This window comes from Tauraco erythrolophus, chromosome 2 (assembly GCF_009769465.1).
Source record: "Tauraco erythrolophus isolate bTauEry1 chromosome 2, bTauEry1.pri, whole genome shotgun sequence".
Taxonomy (NCBI): Eukaryota; Metazoa; Chordata; class Aves; order Musophagiformes; family Musophagidae; genus Tauraco; species Tauraco erythrolophus.
This window is the reverse complement of record NC_141466.1, coordinates 11,869,969-11,884,725: the sequence shown is the minus strand read 5'-3', so window position 1 is coordinate 11,884,725 and position 14,757 is coordinate 11,869,969. Positions and strand designations below refer to the sequence as shown.

At 41.1% G+C, this 14,757-nt stretch overlaps 1 protein-coding gene across 1 annotated transcript in view; it reads left to right on the top strand.

Annotated features, from left to right (window-relative positions):
• Positions 1-14,757, top strand: part of TPD52L1 (TPD52 like 1) — a 43,848-nt gene that overhangs the window by 27,503 nt on the left and 1,588 nt on the right. The window contains exons 4-5 of the mRNA XM_086632099.1: positions 9,081-9,119; positions 11,747-11,807. Coding sequence (XP_086488225.1) covers positions 9,081-9,119; positions 11,747-11,807 — 100 coding nt within the window. The remainder of the gene's footprint in view (positions 1-9,080; positions 9,120-11,746; positions 11,808-14,757) is intronic.

The following is a 14,757-nucleotide window of genomic DNA, read 5'->3' as shown; positions in this document are numbered from 1 at the left end:
ACTTTTTTTTTCCACTTTTAAAATTTTTAATCTGAATCTTAAGCCTTTAGAGCCCCTCCTTCATACCCTACCTTTTACATACAGCTTAATAAACCCTCCACAGAAGTACTACTGTTTTTCTAGGTAAAACTAAGAAAGAAAAGTCTTCATCACTGCATTATCTGCTTTACAATGTCTTTTCCCATGTTGCAGTTTGAAATGGAAATCTAGTGAGTCACTTGGAACCAGAGTATGAACATAAACTAAAAATTGTTTGACTCGATGCAGTTAAACATCCATAGGTAGCATATGCCCAGAAAAGGATATAAGAATAAGGAGGTGTGCAGTTACAGTTTCCTAGTACTTTTTTTAGCATTCAGCACTCTGAGAGCTGAAAACTTTCTAAAACAGAGGTTTGAGCTTTCATTTAAAAGTCTTTGAAGGGTTTTTCTTCATGAATTTGCCTTTTTTTTTTTTTTTTTTACTTTATTTTAACTTGTATGAGCTTTTGACATTTGTAACGCCTCCTGTCTGCCCAGATGAACAGATAGTTACATGGTAAAGCATGTCGTTAATTCATTCGTTCATTCATTCCCTATTCTGAGTCTCCCTGGTCTTTCCTTTGATGCCTTCTGGCTCTTCTATTATGAGAAACAGTGAGTGTAGTCCTTCTGCTGTCCTTTATGTCACTCAAGATTTCCTGTGGTTTTATCATATTTCACTTCAGTTCCCTCTTTTCCAGGCTGAGGCTCCAGTTGCCTGAGTTTGTTTCACAAGCCTCTTTCCTACCTTTGTTTATTCTTATTGCCTTCTCTGCATTTATAGTTGTATTCTGTATTTTTGAGAAATGCACCAGATGCATTAGCTGCATGTGGCACCAACATACCCTCTGTTTCATTTTATATTCTTTCCTAACACTACCTCCTGTAACAAAGACAAGCCCAGTGCTCAGTGAACAGCTCCTGTTGCTGCTTCCATGCTTTAGATGCTACAGCAGTGACCAGAATTGGTGTGTGCAAATACCTTGAACGCTGGCTCTTCATCATAGAGGGAAGGATGGCTCTCACAGTTCAGTACTTCTCGGGTTCTGATGTTTGTGCTTTGCATAGGGTGTGAGATTAACTGCAAAGGCAGAAATACCTTCACTGTAATAGAGCATGTTTTTCCTTTAATATTTCCCTTAATTAATGACTGCTACCAAATTCCTTTGTCCTACTTGTCAGTACCAGCCCCCACCCCCGTGGTGATCATGCTTCTGACTAGCGCTTGGAAAGCAGATGGGTGGTATTTATCCTGTTAGCCCTTTAGCCAAGGGCTCAAAGTAGAGGCTAAGTCCATAAGCATTTTGATTAATCGAGAAGCTTGTTTCTAGTAGCTTTTTCTGATCAAAATGGTTACCTTGAATCTGGTTGGGAATTTTTCAGGAAAATATGAACTACTAGCACCACCACTTTTTGTGGACACTTGCTGTTTTCAGTTAAGTTCTTGGCACTTGATGATGAAGATGCAAGAGCTATAGCCAATATCCCCTGGTTACATAAAGCATGGAGCGACTTGGGCCTTCTGCACCTGCTGAACATCCTAAATCTGGAGTTATGGTCCGTATGCTTCCCTCAGGCGCAGAGCTGGCCTGAGGTCTTGCCTCAGCTTGGGAAGGTGCAGTTCTGTGTGGGGTCACACTGTAAACCTTATCACTTCAATGACCTGGTTTTAATAATCTTCCCCTCTCCACCTCCAGTGCCAGCCGTGTTTGAGGGAACAAGCTGTAAGGAGGCATGCATTTGTTGTTTCATTGTTTGCTTTTTTGCTAATCCAAATAATTTTATTTCAGTGATCTAGTATATGGATTATCACCGCCCCCTCCCATAATGCTGATTTAAACACACATCAGACTCTGGCTTAATTCTCTTGCTGAGGCATTAAGGCTGATAGTCATCAATGGCATCCAGAACCAAATCCCTGTTCTGCTTTCATTCCAAGCAGGCACTTGAAACTGATTTCTAAAATCCAGATGATCAGCATAATTCCCAGTATGTTCAGCAATCTGGTGTGTTTGACCTTTACCTGCTGCCTGTGGCGATGGTAGTTTTGAAAGGGCTTGTAGTCAGCCTGACTTGAAGCCTTCCTTCTTACCATCCTGGAGGTGTTTAAAAGACGTGTATATGTGACACTTAGGGACATGGTTTAGTGGTGGACTTGGCAGTGTTGGGTTTATGGTTGGACTCAATGATCTTAAAGGTCTTTTCCAAACTAAATGCTGATTCTAGGGTTCTATGATTTGTGAAACAAAATTATGTTTTCCAGGTTGCCTGCTATGTCAATTGCACAGAGCACCACATGAAACACATACATCTCTGTTCTGAAGATGCAGGGTCTTAGTTACTAACCTGAAAGATATTTCACCTTGTATTATCTCTAAATATACTAAAATATCATACATCAGCAACAGACCAGATAGACTCCCCGGATGTGCTATTTTGCTGTGTTAGAATTCAAAAAGATGAAATCTACAAGAAAGAAAGAAAAATGACAGAATTCTGTGTATCCCAGGGAACAGAGAAGCCATCCTTTGGGGACAAAGTGCTTTTGATGAAGCTGCTGTGCTTCTCTTTCATCCCCACCCCAGCTTCCCAGTCTTGCAACTCTCTTAACTTATTTTGTGCATGAATAATCATTAGCATTTTACATCTTCTAAATTTTGTATTATTAGTGCTTGTAAGGTCTCTTTACAGTTGTAATGCATTCTATTTAAAATTACCGTGTTAATTGAAATACCAGAAATGCACATAAAACCAGTATACACATACTTTTGCTTTGGGATACAAATCAGACACTAGTAGTATAGCTAAGATAATAGATTCTTCGTTAATAGCTCTTGTGATTAATGATATGCCATCAGGATTTTTGTTGCCCCTCCACCCCCAGCTCATCTTGTCTCTTTTAACACTTTCTGGTGTGGAGAAGGAAGGCAGAGGGGAGCCTCAGGTCACTCAAGGGCAGTGGCATGGGCTCAGACCTCAGAAGTAGAGGTTACACTAACGTTTCAGTATGTCTTTTGCCACGTGGAACACAGATGTGATATAGGGTTGAGGGTCTCTATCCTTTGCTCCTTTGCATTACTGGTAAAGCTTGGATCTTTATCCAGCAGTCCAGGAGTCGGAAGGCACATGTGAAAAAGGAAAGAAGACTGCAGGAAGGGAGAGCTTGGGGGCATGACTGTGGCAGTTGAATGTGCCTCACAGAGATGACAGAAATCTGGGCAGAAGGCACACGAGGTCCCAGAGGGGTGGAGGAAGGCAAAGGTCATCCCTCTGGAAAGGGGCAAGGAAAGTTCTGGGAAATGCAAAGCAGATACTGGGGGAACACATTTATCTATTATTTCTGAAGCATCTAGAAGTTAGAATGATGGCAAAATCATGAAAGTGTTTGTATGTTGAACTGACAGCACCTGTCATAGAGGACGGAGGGGAGTCAGATAGATGTGATAGAGCTTGACTTTGGTAGGGCTGTCCATACTGTTTTCACAGAACTAGAGAAATACAGTTTAGGTATTGCTGCTTTAGGAGGAAGAGTGCATAGGGAGCTGAAAATTATGTTCAAAGAATGGGTCTCAGTAGCTCAACATAATGCAGGATTTTGCAGGCATCTGTCCTGAGTCTGTTACTCTTCAGCATTTTCATTACTGGTTTAGATGATGGCATCATGTGTACACTTGAAGTCCGCAGATGACTGCAGTGGGAGGCAATACAAGAACTTCAGACAGCAGGAGTAGAATTCAAAATTATTTTACATGATAAAATAAAACTCAGTGTAGGAAAGTGTTAGATCCTCTACTGACAGTTGGAAAAAATTCAAAAGCAGAGATAGGGTGCATTGACCAGCCAGCTTTGCAGATAAGGGCCCAACAGATGCTGGGCTAGTGGCTTAAAGGCAGCAGGAGTCAATGCTCTCATGCTGTCACTGCTGATACAAACTTAATTCCAGCAAGTATGACAGGAGTGTGGTCTGTAAGATTCGGGAGAGAGTTGCTTGGCTCAGCTCTGATGAGGGCTCCGCTGGAGTATTTGGGCCCATGCAAGGGCACCGCCCTTGGAAGGATGTGCAGATGAACTGGAAGGAGTGGAGAGAAAATAACAAAAAAATCATCTTCAGAAAATACAGCCAATGAGAGTGTTTGAACAAGTTGGCTTTTGGGCAAGACAAATGTGGGTGAATAATGAAAGGAGAGGGGGATGTAGTAAGTTAATGTGAGAGGTCAGAAAAAGTGTTCAGCTATAAAGCTGAACAGAGGCACAGGCTATTTCCAAAATCTCTGTATTGGAGGTTTTTAGAAGCAGGTTAAGCCAATATCTGTTGGAGGTGACTCAGGTATAATTGCTTTAGTGCTGTGGGAGTTGATTTTTGCTATGCCTTTATTGTTCTGCCTTTTCGTGGTGTTTTTTCTTTGGGTTTTTTTTTTGTGGTGGTGGAGTTTTTGTACAGCCATTTGCTGTGCAGTTCCAAGATTTCTGTGATCTAGGGGTGTTCTGAGCACTTAAAACTCATCATCATTGAGAGATGAATTCCTTGAAATATTGTAGCTGTCATAGCCAAAACTACCATTCTTAAACATCTGTGTCTCTGATATCCCCTATAAAGGAAATAGTAATGTCTTGCTTCAGAGTGTAATTTCAAAAGCATTTCTTTTGTTGATGGGTGAAGCAGTTGTTTTCACTCATTTCTGCTAACACCCCTTCATTTGTGCAGATTTAGAGCTCTGCGGTAACACAGATTCCTTGTCGTGTGGCGGTACAAGTATCTGCATTCACGTGGAGAAGGGGGTGAATGTTACTGGGAGTCAGCAGGTAGTAAAAGGAGGCTACGTATGGCAACAGAATTACTTAAACTGGTTTAAGCAGAAATGTGTTGTGAAGAGAAATCCATGAATGTCTGAGAAGCACCGATATACGTGATGATGAGCCCTGTAAATAAGCCCTGAAGAAATCAATGCTTTTCTTCAGAGCAAGGTTTGCATCTTGTGCAGTAAATAATGCATTGCACCACGCGTTGAAAAAGGATACGAAAAATAAGTATTGAAGTGATGTTCATTAAGCATGCACCATCTATCTGGCTCACTGCATGAGACAGGTGCTCCCTTGAAGTGGTCTGTAATTAAAGACTGCATCAGTAACACACAGATGAAGGAGAGGCTGTCTGCCTCATCATTTCTCGACTTTGGAACCCTAATGACATCCTTTGAATATTGTATTTCAGTGTGCCTCTCCCAGTTCTGCTGCCTTAATTAAGTTTCTTGTGAGCTGGCAAACAGTGTCAAAGTGTTTCAAGTATTGTTTTCAACAAGGAAGAAGTATTTTAGAAAATGTCGGTTTAGGAATTGAAAGCCCCTTATTTTCTGCATATTGTTCTCAACTGAGGGATGATTAAGAAATCCAGAGGGAAAAAATGACATTCACTGCTGATGTAGATATACAATTCCAGTTCACCTATTCTTTAATGAGGTTAAGGTAGGATTTTGGAAGGGAAACCAGTTAGCGTCGTTTAAACCTGATCTAAAGAAGAGGACACACAGACAAAACTTCCATTCTTCTTTGCACACAGAATAGGTGACTGCGAGCGAAGAAGTGTGTGAAAATTTTTCCTTTGAAGGAATCTCAACTGATCCACATTCCAGTGTGAATTCCAGCATCCAGATTTGAATGCAAATGATTGTATTTTTCTCCTCAGGCAGTTCGACATGCTACAGATATATATGTATATTTTGTTATGTTTTTGTAATACTTTTAACTCTTGCTTTTCTTTCCTCATGCATCCACCACAGATCGCATTCAATTGGGTAAGACGCATTACTCTCCCTGAATACTGTCTCTGTGTTTGACAGGATTTGTTTTATGGAATGTAATGCAGTAACCTCTTTCCTTTCAGCATTGTTATATATGATAAAAACATATGCTACTTAAACTGTAATGCCTCATTTTTACAGCATGGCAAGAATAATGAGGAAAGGACTGGACTAAGTATTTGCCTTGCTCTTGAGTAGCTTAATCTCAAATTCAAATAACTAATGCATTCAAAAGATGTTGCTCTTGGGAAAACCTATTTATTTGTAATTCCATTCTCTCAACCATCTTTTTCTGTCAGAGGCTGGAACATAAACAGCAAACGTTCAGTAAAATTTCTGTTCAGCCTGCAGAGTTTTATAAAGATTGTATAAAGAATTTAATTACCTCCTATTCAATAAAGCAAACGTATATTAGTCATGAAATATACATAGTGACTCTTTTTAAAAGTCTTGAGTCCTGGGGAAATTTCCAATGGTAGGCCAAGTTCTTAACACGATTAAAAGGGTTCTTTATATTTAAAGCTTGGATTTATTGATGCCGTAAAGCACTTTAATATATGATGAATTATAAAAGAATTTTATGTGTGCTGAAAGATTCTGTAAGCGGTCTGGCTTTATGTCAGTTCGCCCAGCAGAGGGACTGAACAGCCCCAAATTCCCCACAGTCCCTCTGGCCTTGCAGCATTGCCACTGCACAGGACAGCTCAAGAACAATTTTTCTGTCTACTTAAGTGGACTCTTACAAGCTAATGTGGACTCTTACTTCGCTGAGAAAGCTTCAAAATGGGGCATTGATTGACCTTCCTTTCTCACTCTGACATGTAACCAAAATGTAATGTTTAGCAACCTTTGTCAGGAAGGATCTCTGTTCTCTGCCTCTGCACTGATCACTGTCACAGACGTGTGTGTTTTTAAAAAAGCTTAATTTTTTAGGCTACTAGTAGATGTTGTCACTGTTCCTATAGCTTGCATCCGTACCTCTTTAAAGAAATAAAAACATGAACTCAGTGAAATGTGCACTTTGTATTCAGATTGTCTGTCACATGCCATCTCTCAGCTGTGTGAATTTAATTTGGCACAATGCAATCTTACTTAGACCTTCATATTTGGAATGTTTTGTTGTAAGAGGAGCAGCCTATGCTGAAATACTTCCAAATTCTTATTTTTGCCTATTTGTCATATGTTACAAGACTAAAATGGCAAATATGCTTGTTTTATTTAACTAGGATTGTTAAAGATTTGCTGCACTTGTGAAATGTTTGGGCTAATCTTTTGTCTTAAAAATGATGTGAAAAATTGAACATGAAACATTTGCATTGTCTGCTGTCAGTTCTATCTGAGCTTAGCAGAAGCCTTAAAATATACAGAACAGCAAACAGTTTGTATGAAATTTCTCTGTCCCACCTGCTTGCCAAACAGCTCTTTCCACACACACCACCTCCCCCATTTCTGAATCTTTAATCCGGGGGAAAAAAAAAATCTTTTTGTGGTGTATATGGACACAGTGCTGCTCTGAATTTGTATAGTTTAGAACAAACACATGTGCTGTTTATATGAGAGCTTTCATTTTTTAATGCTATAATCATGCTTTGCTTGATTGCAGCCAAATGTTAATGTCCCTTAAGTAAAGCTCTCACTGTTCTCAATCAGACCAGACTGCAGCTGTCAGTCACCACGGAAAGTAGCCATGCATGAATTTTTTCAAACAATACGTACCCTTGCAGTGCACAATTTAAAATGTTCAAATGTAAAAGTACTTATGGACAGTTCTTACACTTCAAATAAAGATTCATATTCAGAACAGGCTTGATGCTTCCTAGCAGTAGGGAATAGGTAATGCTACCATAGCAGTGTTGGCTTTGGTGGCTCAGGTGGGAGAATGTGGCTAATGTAAGTCAAGCAGTTAGAATGGGTGGCTATCTGTGAGGTTAAAGGTGTGCAAGATGATTTGGGCATCTTTGAGGGATGCAGAAGCTCCATCCTCTATTTGCCAGCCTTCTGATACTCTTGCTGCTGGGAAGTCTGAGGAGGGAAACGTGGCAGGGAGAGCTGGATGAGAGCTATGGAAAACATCTGTCTACCCTTGGTGATGTCGAGGTGTGAAGGAGGAGGTGAAACGTCCTAGAGAGATGGGGCCTTGCTGGTTCTGCCTTGAACCAGCTCTGCTTATGTTCACAAACCTGAGGTGTGTTGTACTCACCCAACACAGCTTATTGTCTGCCACTGCGGAACACAGAGGTAGCTCTCTCTTGCTTTGCCACACGTTGCATGTCTCTGTAGATAGCAGAGGTCTGTGTCATTTAAATGGATGTTGCCAGGAACTGTTTTGCATATTTCTTTTGAGCCCTATTAAATTGCTGATCAATTGACGTGAGAATATGGTGATAAGGTCTCCAGTGCTGAAAGTGAGCTGGAATTCAGAGGTGAGTTTGAAGTTGATGGCAAGCTGTTGCCATCAGGAGAGGGAGAGTACCAGCACTCTTGAAAATATATGTATTTTTGTCGTGGGTTATGTTGAACCACCCCACACACAGCCAGTCACTCCCCCTCCCCCACCCCCAGGAATGAGGGAGAGAATTAAAGGATAAACGTGAAACCCGTGGGTTGAGATAAGAGTGATTTAATACAGATGATTTAATACAATGTAGGTGCTCACCACCCCTCGTATGCGAAGCCCGTCTCGTCCCGAAAACTGCAAATCCCGGACGAACGCGAGGCCCCGAAATAGAGAGGGGCAGAGAGGGAGAGAAAGAGAGAGAGAGAAAAGAAAAAAAAAACCAGCAGAGCAGCAGCGCAGCAAGCGCAAAAGAGCAAAAGTGCAAAAAGAGCAAAAGCGCAAAAGCCCTTCTTCCCGGCTGACCCTCGCTTTTATACTGGGCATGACGCTGCATGATATGGAATACTAATTGGCCAGTTTGGCCCTCAGTCTTAAGTTCCACACAAATGACAAGGGGAATCGTGTCCCCCTTGTCCCAGCTATGCTCCCCCCTTATCCTGCCGTGTTTCTGTACTCCGCACACTGAAAAGTCCTTGGAGTTTCACTTCCAACCACAAACATCAGCTTGCTATCAACATTCTTCTCAGAGTGAGCCTCTGAGTGAAACCAAAACAGGGAGCTTTTCTGGCTGTTAAAAAAAAAACTCTGTCCCAGCTAAAACTGGGACAATTTTTTTTTTAAGCAATTAAAAAAAATAATGATATGTTATGTTGCAAACTGGATTTTACAGTTTTTTCCTCCTTTTTTTTTGCTTTCATCCCGCAGTTACTCTATTCGCCATTCCATAAGCATGCCTGCGATGAGGTAATATGCTACCCATATTGTATTTGCTATGATGATGTTCAACAGTGTAATGAGGGGGAATTTGTGTATTTTGATCCTGACTCTGCAGTTTTTAGTTGGGAAACTAGTCCCACTGCAATCAATTAAGGCTGTTCATGTAGATAAGGGCTGCAGGATAGACCATCTGTGTTTTTTTCCTTTTAATTGTATTAACTGTTTAATCTCTTGCCTTTGAGTAAACAAAGCAGTTCTGAGATGTATTTGGGTAGTTGATTGTTATTAGGTTTGTATTACTGAATCTGAAATTCAGTTGTTTTGCTCTCTCTAGAACATCATCCAAAGCCCATTAACGTCAGAGATGCTTTCACGCCAGCAGGCTTTGGATCATGCTCCTATGGAGGGATTTTATAGAAGTGCTTTCATATTTTAATGGCTATAATCATACTTTACTTGACTGCAGGCAAATATTGATGTCTGTTCAAGTAAAGCTCCGACTGTTGTCAATAAAATTAGGATCCAGCTTTCTTTTTTCCCCCCTCAGCCTCTAAATATATATGAATATCGCCACTCCCTCCCAAGCATCTGGGGAAAACAAATGTAACTGTATGATGGATACTAACTCATTGAATGTCAGCAGGTGGTTTAAGGCAAGCATTCCCCCATGTGACCTATGGGTCAAATGTAAGTCATAAAACTCAATTTCTCTCTCCTTTTGACCCTTCTCGCCCTATGAAAAGTTTGTCACCTATTTTTACAGAAACTAAAATCGTTATTTTTCCAACTGGCATCACTTTGCCCTTCCTTAAATTAGGGTCAGTTTGACTTAGCCTGACAAGGAATATGATGTAAATGTATTTGCAGAAATAGAGACTATCATCATGCTCTTGGTAAGTGCCCATAATATGCAAAGAGGATGAACTGGAACATTAAAGTTTTAGCAGCCATTAACTTCATCGCTCTGCAGAATGAGGCACAGGCTGCTGCTCATCTTTGCCTTTCCCCTTGGCTGGCACAGAGACATGGGCATCTGCCAGGGTAAAGTGGTTCTGCCTCATTCTTCCACTGTGAGGGTACCCTCCGTTGTGGTCTGGAGGGTCACTGTTATGATTTATTTCATGTAGGAACAAATGGGGAGGTAGTGGGTTTAGTACATCTTGTTGGCCATGTTGTTAGGAGGTACCCTGCCCTGTCAGTGGTGGTAGTTTCTATAATCTCTTTCTGGATATATCACAATACACAGGTGAAAAAAAGCTGAAGAACTAAACACTTGATTCAGTATAATTGCTTCATTATACTGCACTGCACTTAAGGAGATCCCATCACCTTTTTGTTTCGTATGGTAAAGAAACAAGAGGTAAAGTGCAAGAGGAACCCTGCTGGACAACAGTTTCTGAGCTTCAGAGTCTTTGCATAAATTGTGCTATAATTGAGCTCTCGGTTGTCAAGCAAGGAGCAGAGAACCAGGAAGGTCCCCTTTACTCACTGTAGATTTACCCAAGTTCTTTGTGCTGGCTGAACTGCTGGAGGAGGAGGCAAGCTTTCCTGCTCACTCCAGCTTGCCTGCTTCTAGCATGTCTTCCTACATGGGACGGATTATCAGCAGTGGGGAAGCTGCTGCAAAAAGAGGAGAAGAGACATCCATCTAAGTGACTGAAGGGATAACTCTAGTACAGATCTCTGTGGGGATCCAAACTCTCATTGTAAAACAGCATATGCATTACAGTCATAATATTACGTGGCAGATATTAGTTGTGGCCAGTATGTTCTGTTTGCAGGAAGAAATGTAAAAAATCAAATGCATTTAAAATGAGAGAGGGGCTATGTTTCAAGTTTTGAAGCAAGAAAAAGAACAAGGTGGTTAGGCAAGCCAGCAAACCAAATATGTGATTTGCTTTAAGAAGGAAAATCACAACTGTTGCCTTTTTTTTTTTTAACCTATTGTGTTAAGATATGTTCAACTCAGTTTTCTCAAAAACAATGTTGTGTTCTGTTCTACAGGGAATGGAAGGGACAGAAAAGTTTAGCTTTGTCAGAGGGGCACCCTTGGAACAAGTGTCCCTAAAGTCTTTGTCTTTGAAAGCAGCAGGATACAGCAGTCACAGAATCAAGGAGGGGGGGGGTCAGGATTCCTCAAAGGCATTTGGGACCTCCTTCCTATGTAGTTCTAATCTCCTTCATGCTAGCCTCAGGACGTTAAACTGTTGTCTTTTTAATTATGTAGATTATGAACTTGCTCATCGGCTGAAAAAAACCCACGTTAATTTCATTACAGCCACAACACAAATGGATAAAACCATAGAAACGCAGCACTACAGCCAGCGTTCTCTGGTTGTTTTTTCTGACAACATGATGAGTGTATCAGAGGGTAGGTGGGCCAGTCACTACTTGGTTTCAATTACTAGGCAGGTTCTGCTTTTGCAAATTTGTACCTAAAAAATACTCATCTGATTACTGTAATTGGATTTGACTGACAGAGCACAAGTGGCTGTTCATACCGTGTCAGTCTATAGCCCTGTGCTGCCAGCCAGCCTCCATTCGGGCCATTCGGCCTCCATTATTGCCTGGTAAAAACAGATTAAGTTCTGGAGTTACCCCATTCTGTCTGCAACTGACTGTTCTTCTTTCTATTAATTTTCTTTTTCTCCTAGGAATTCTCCAACTTTCAAATCGTTTGAAGAGAAGGTTGAGACCACTGTCACAAGCCTTAAGGTAAAGGTCAGAGACAGAGTTACATGGGTGTGTGTGTTAGTGTCACAACGTAGTTGTCCTTATCATTTGTACAGGAGACCAATTGAATTTACTGTTCCATCAAGAATTTCATGGAACTGCAAGAGCACTAACAGAAAATGAAGGCAATACGCAGACAAACAGTCTGTGCTTTGTTGCTAAGAAATTACTTCTGTTGTCTGCCACAGTAAACAAATGGTCTCAGAAATGCCAAAAATATGGCCATACTGAGATGGTAAGCAGAGGCACCTCGTAAGGTGTGACCATGGTTGATTATGCTGTGCAAGGCAGAGCCATGTGCAGATCGAAGGTCAGAATTTGAAAGCAGTGTGGCCTCATGAGTTTTGTGGGGTGCCCTGCCAGACAGATGCAGCTGTGTGCCTTGCAGACTGCGCTTCCATCCCTGGGCTACACTCCTTTCAATACTGGAGATGTACTCACCAAGCGCTCCTTACTCAGTTGTGATTCACACTACGTGTGTGGCTCTTAGCACTGAACTCGTCTTTCTTTAATGCAGGTGTATTTCCTCTCAAATATCAATGTTTTTTTCTGGATTTAAAATGTCAAAACTATATTGACATATTTGCTGTAAGACAGGAAGATCTGATGGCAAAGCTACCAGTTATCACTAATGGCGCTTGTTAAGGCTCTTATACAGCAGGATAGACCATGGCAAATTTGCAGTGGGCTAATCTTTGCTGCAGGGTAAGGCACATTCAAGGGGGGAACAAAAGAGCTTGTGTCCTAATGGTTCTTACTTATCAGATAAAGTCAAGTGTGCTCATAAAATGTCATTTTACTTTGCTGCAAAAAGATTCCAGCACATGCCAAGTACAGTCTTGTCAGTGGACAAGGGCCAAATTGATCACCCCTCATTTTAGGGGGAATTGAAAATACTAGATTAATGTCAAAGGGCATTGCAACTTGTAAAGCATTAAAAAGGCAAGAAAATGGCCTTCCACTTGGGACAGAAGGACATTCCTTGTTACAGAAAATGCAAATTACAGCTAGAACTGGAGTAGCAGGTACACAGGGAAGGTCTGTCTTTTCCATGCCACTGTGAAATCATACAGCAGATAAATTTTTCCAGTGAGTGCCTGAGGGAAGTAAGCAGCAGAGAGCTTGATTTATTTTTGATTCTAAATAAGCATGTCCATCAAAAAATGCAGAGTTGCTCTATCATTTTCACCTTTTGAATGTTCACTTTTAATTAGTGGTAGGCTGTTCTGACAACTTTAAGTCATGATAGTGTAGGATAATGTCATCTCCATTGCATCACATCAGAGAAGGAACCATCATTGCAGTTTCACAGGTGGGAGGCTGCATCCCAGCCAATACTGGGAGCATCCAAGGAGCTAGAACAAAACACAGACCTCCAGAGCCCCAGCTCAGTGCTTCTTACACCTTCCTGTTCATTCTTTTCACCTTAGCTGCAAATGCTTTCTATACTCAACCTCACTGTAGGAGAAATCAGTCATGCAGTGGGGTGCATCAGCTTGGAAGGTCTGAATTCCCGTCTGCTGCAGTCAAGTGTAATGCTTATCTCTTTATATTCTTATTACTTCTACCTATTTAGATAAGAGATGCAGCTCATTGGAACACTTGAGGTCTGAAGTGGACTTTTTTTTTTTCTTTTTTCACCACTCACAAGTTAGAAGAAACTACATTGGAGAAGTGCAGCACTTTTTGTACCCATTTAGTTATTTAGTCACTAAACCTACTCTGAGGGCTCTCAGTAGTACTTCTAGCTCCCAAATTTGCTTCTAGATTACTCTGGACTCCACAAATCCATTCCTCCTATGCTTAGGCCAGCCTGTGATAGGGACAGCTTAAGCCTTTTGCCTTGCTTTGAGGGGTAGAGGGTAAATGTGAGTGATGTCCTTTCTGCATCAGGGGAGGGGTGTCTGTTTTCAGTCACCACAGTGTTTCATTCAGAAAGAGAAAAAGTTAATTCAAACTGCATAGCTCTGAAGACTGTTTCTTTTCACAGTGATCTGATTGAGGAGCCTGATCTTATTTTGCTGATTAAGCAAAGGCATTCTTCTAGAGGAGACTATTTGTCGTGCCAGCTCTTAGCCTAGCATGTCTTCAGGGTGCTCTTAGATCAACTTTTAAGGAATTTTAGTTAAGCAGGACAAAATGAAAAAGCCTTGAGTCTGAAGTCATCTTAGACATCCCGTGAAACCTTCATTGTCCAGCTTTATTGGCAAACCCACTAACATTTTCTGAAATACTTTCTGTCTGTATTCTCTTTCTTTCTTTCATTTCTTTGTGCAAATGGAGAAAGGAAGCTGAAGTCATGGACCTAGGGTGTCACTCACATAGGTTGGGGACAACTGGGAATGTCTAAGCACTTTTCCCTGCCTCTGTTCCAAGGCTTGCAAGATTAGGAAGAATGTAGTGAGGGGGTGATCATAGACTGTCCCTTCAATTCTAGGATCCTGTTGTGATCTGAAAAAGTGGAGAACTTCCCAAAGAGGTTTTTGACAAAAGAACAGCAGTAGCGTTATCATCTTCCCCTCCGCTCCCCCCTGCCTCCACATATTAGTTACAGATCATCAGTGGTCCTACAATGTTCTGCAGTTGGCCAAAATGGATGTTCAGATTTCATACATTTGAAAGTCAAATTTCAAATTAGATGTTATTTGCTCTTGAGTTTGGACTTGCAGCTTTCTTAGAAGAGTGTATTAGTTCAGCTTCCCCTGGAAAACAACAAGACCTGGGTGCCCAGCTCTCTTCAACTTCCTGAAAACTAGAACACTGATGAATTAAATGTTTGCTGTAAACACTGGGGTATTGGCCGGAGGCATTCAGTAAAGTGACTTAGATCATTCTTGTTTTCAGATGGAAGAGTAGGCAGAAAAGCAAATCTGCATTACTGTTTCTGATTTTGAGGTGTCCAAATTCAGACACGCCTCATCTGAGTCATTTG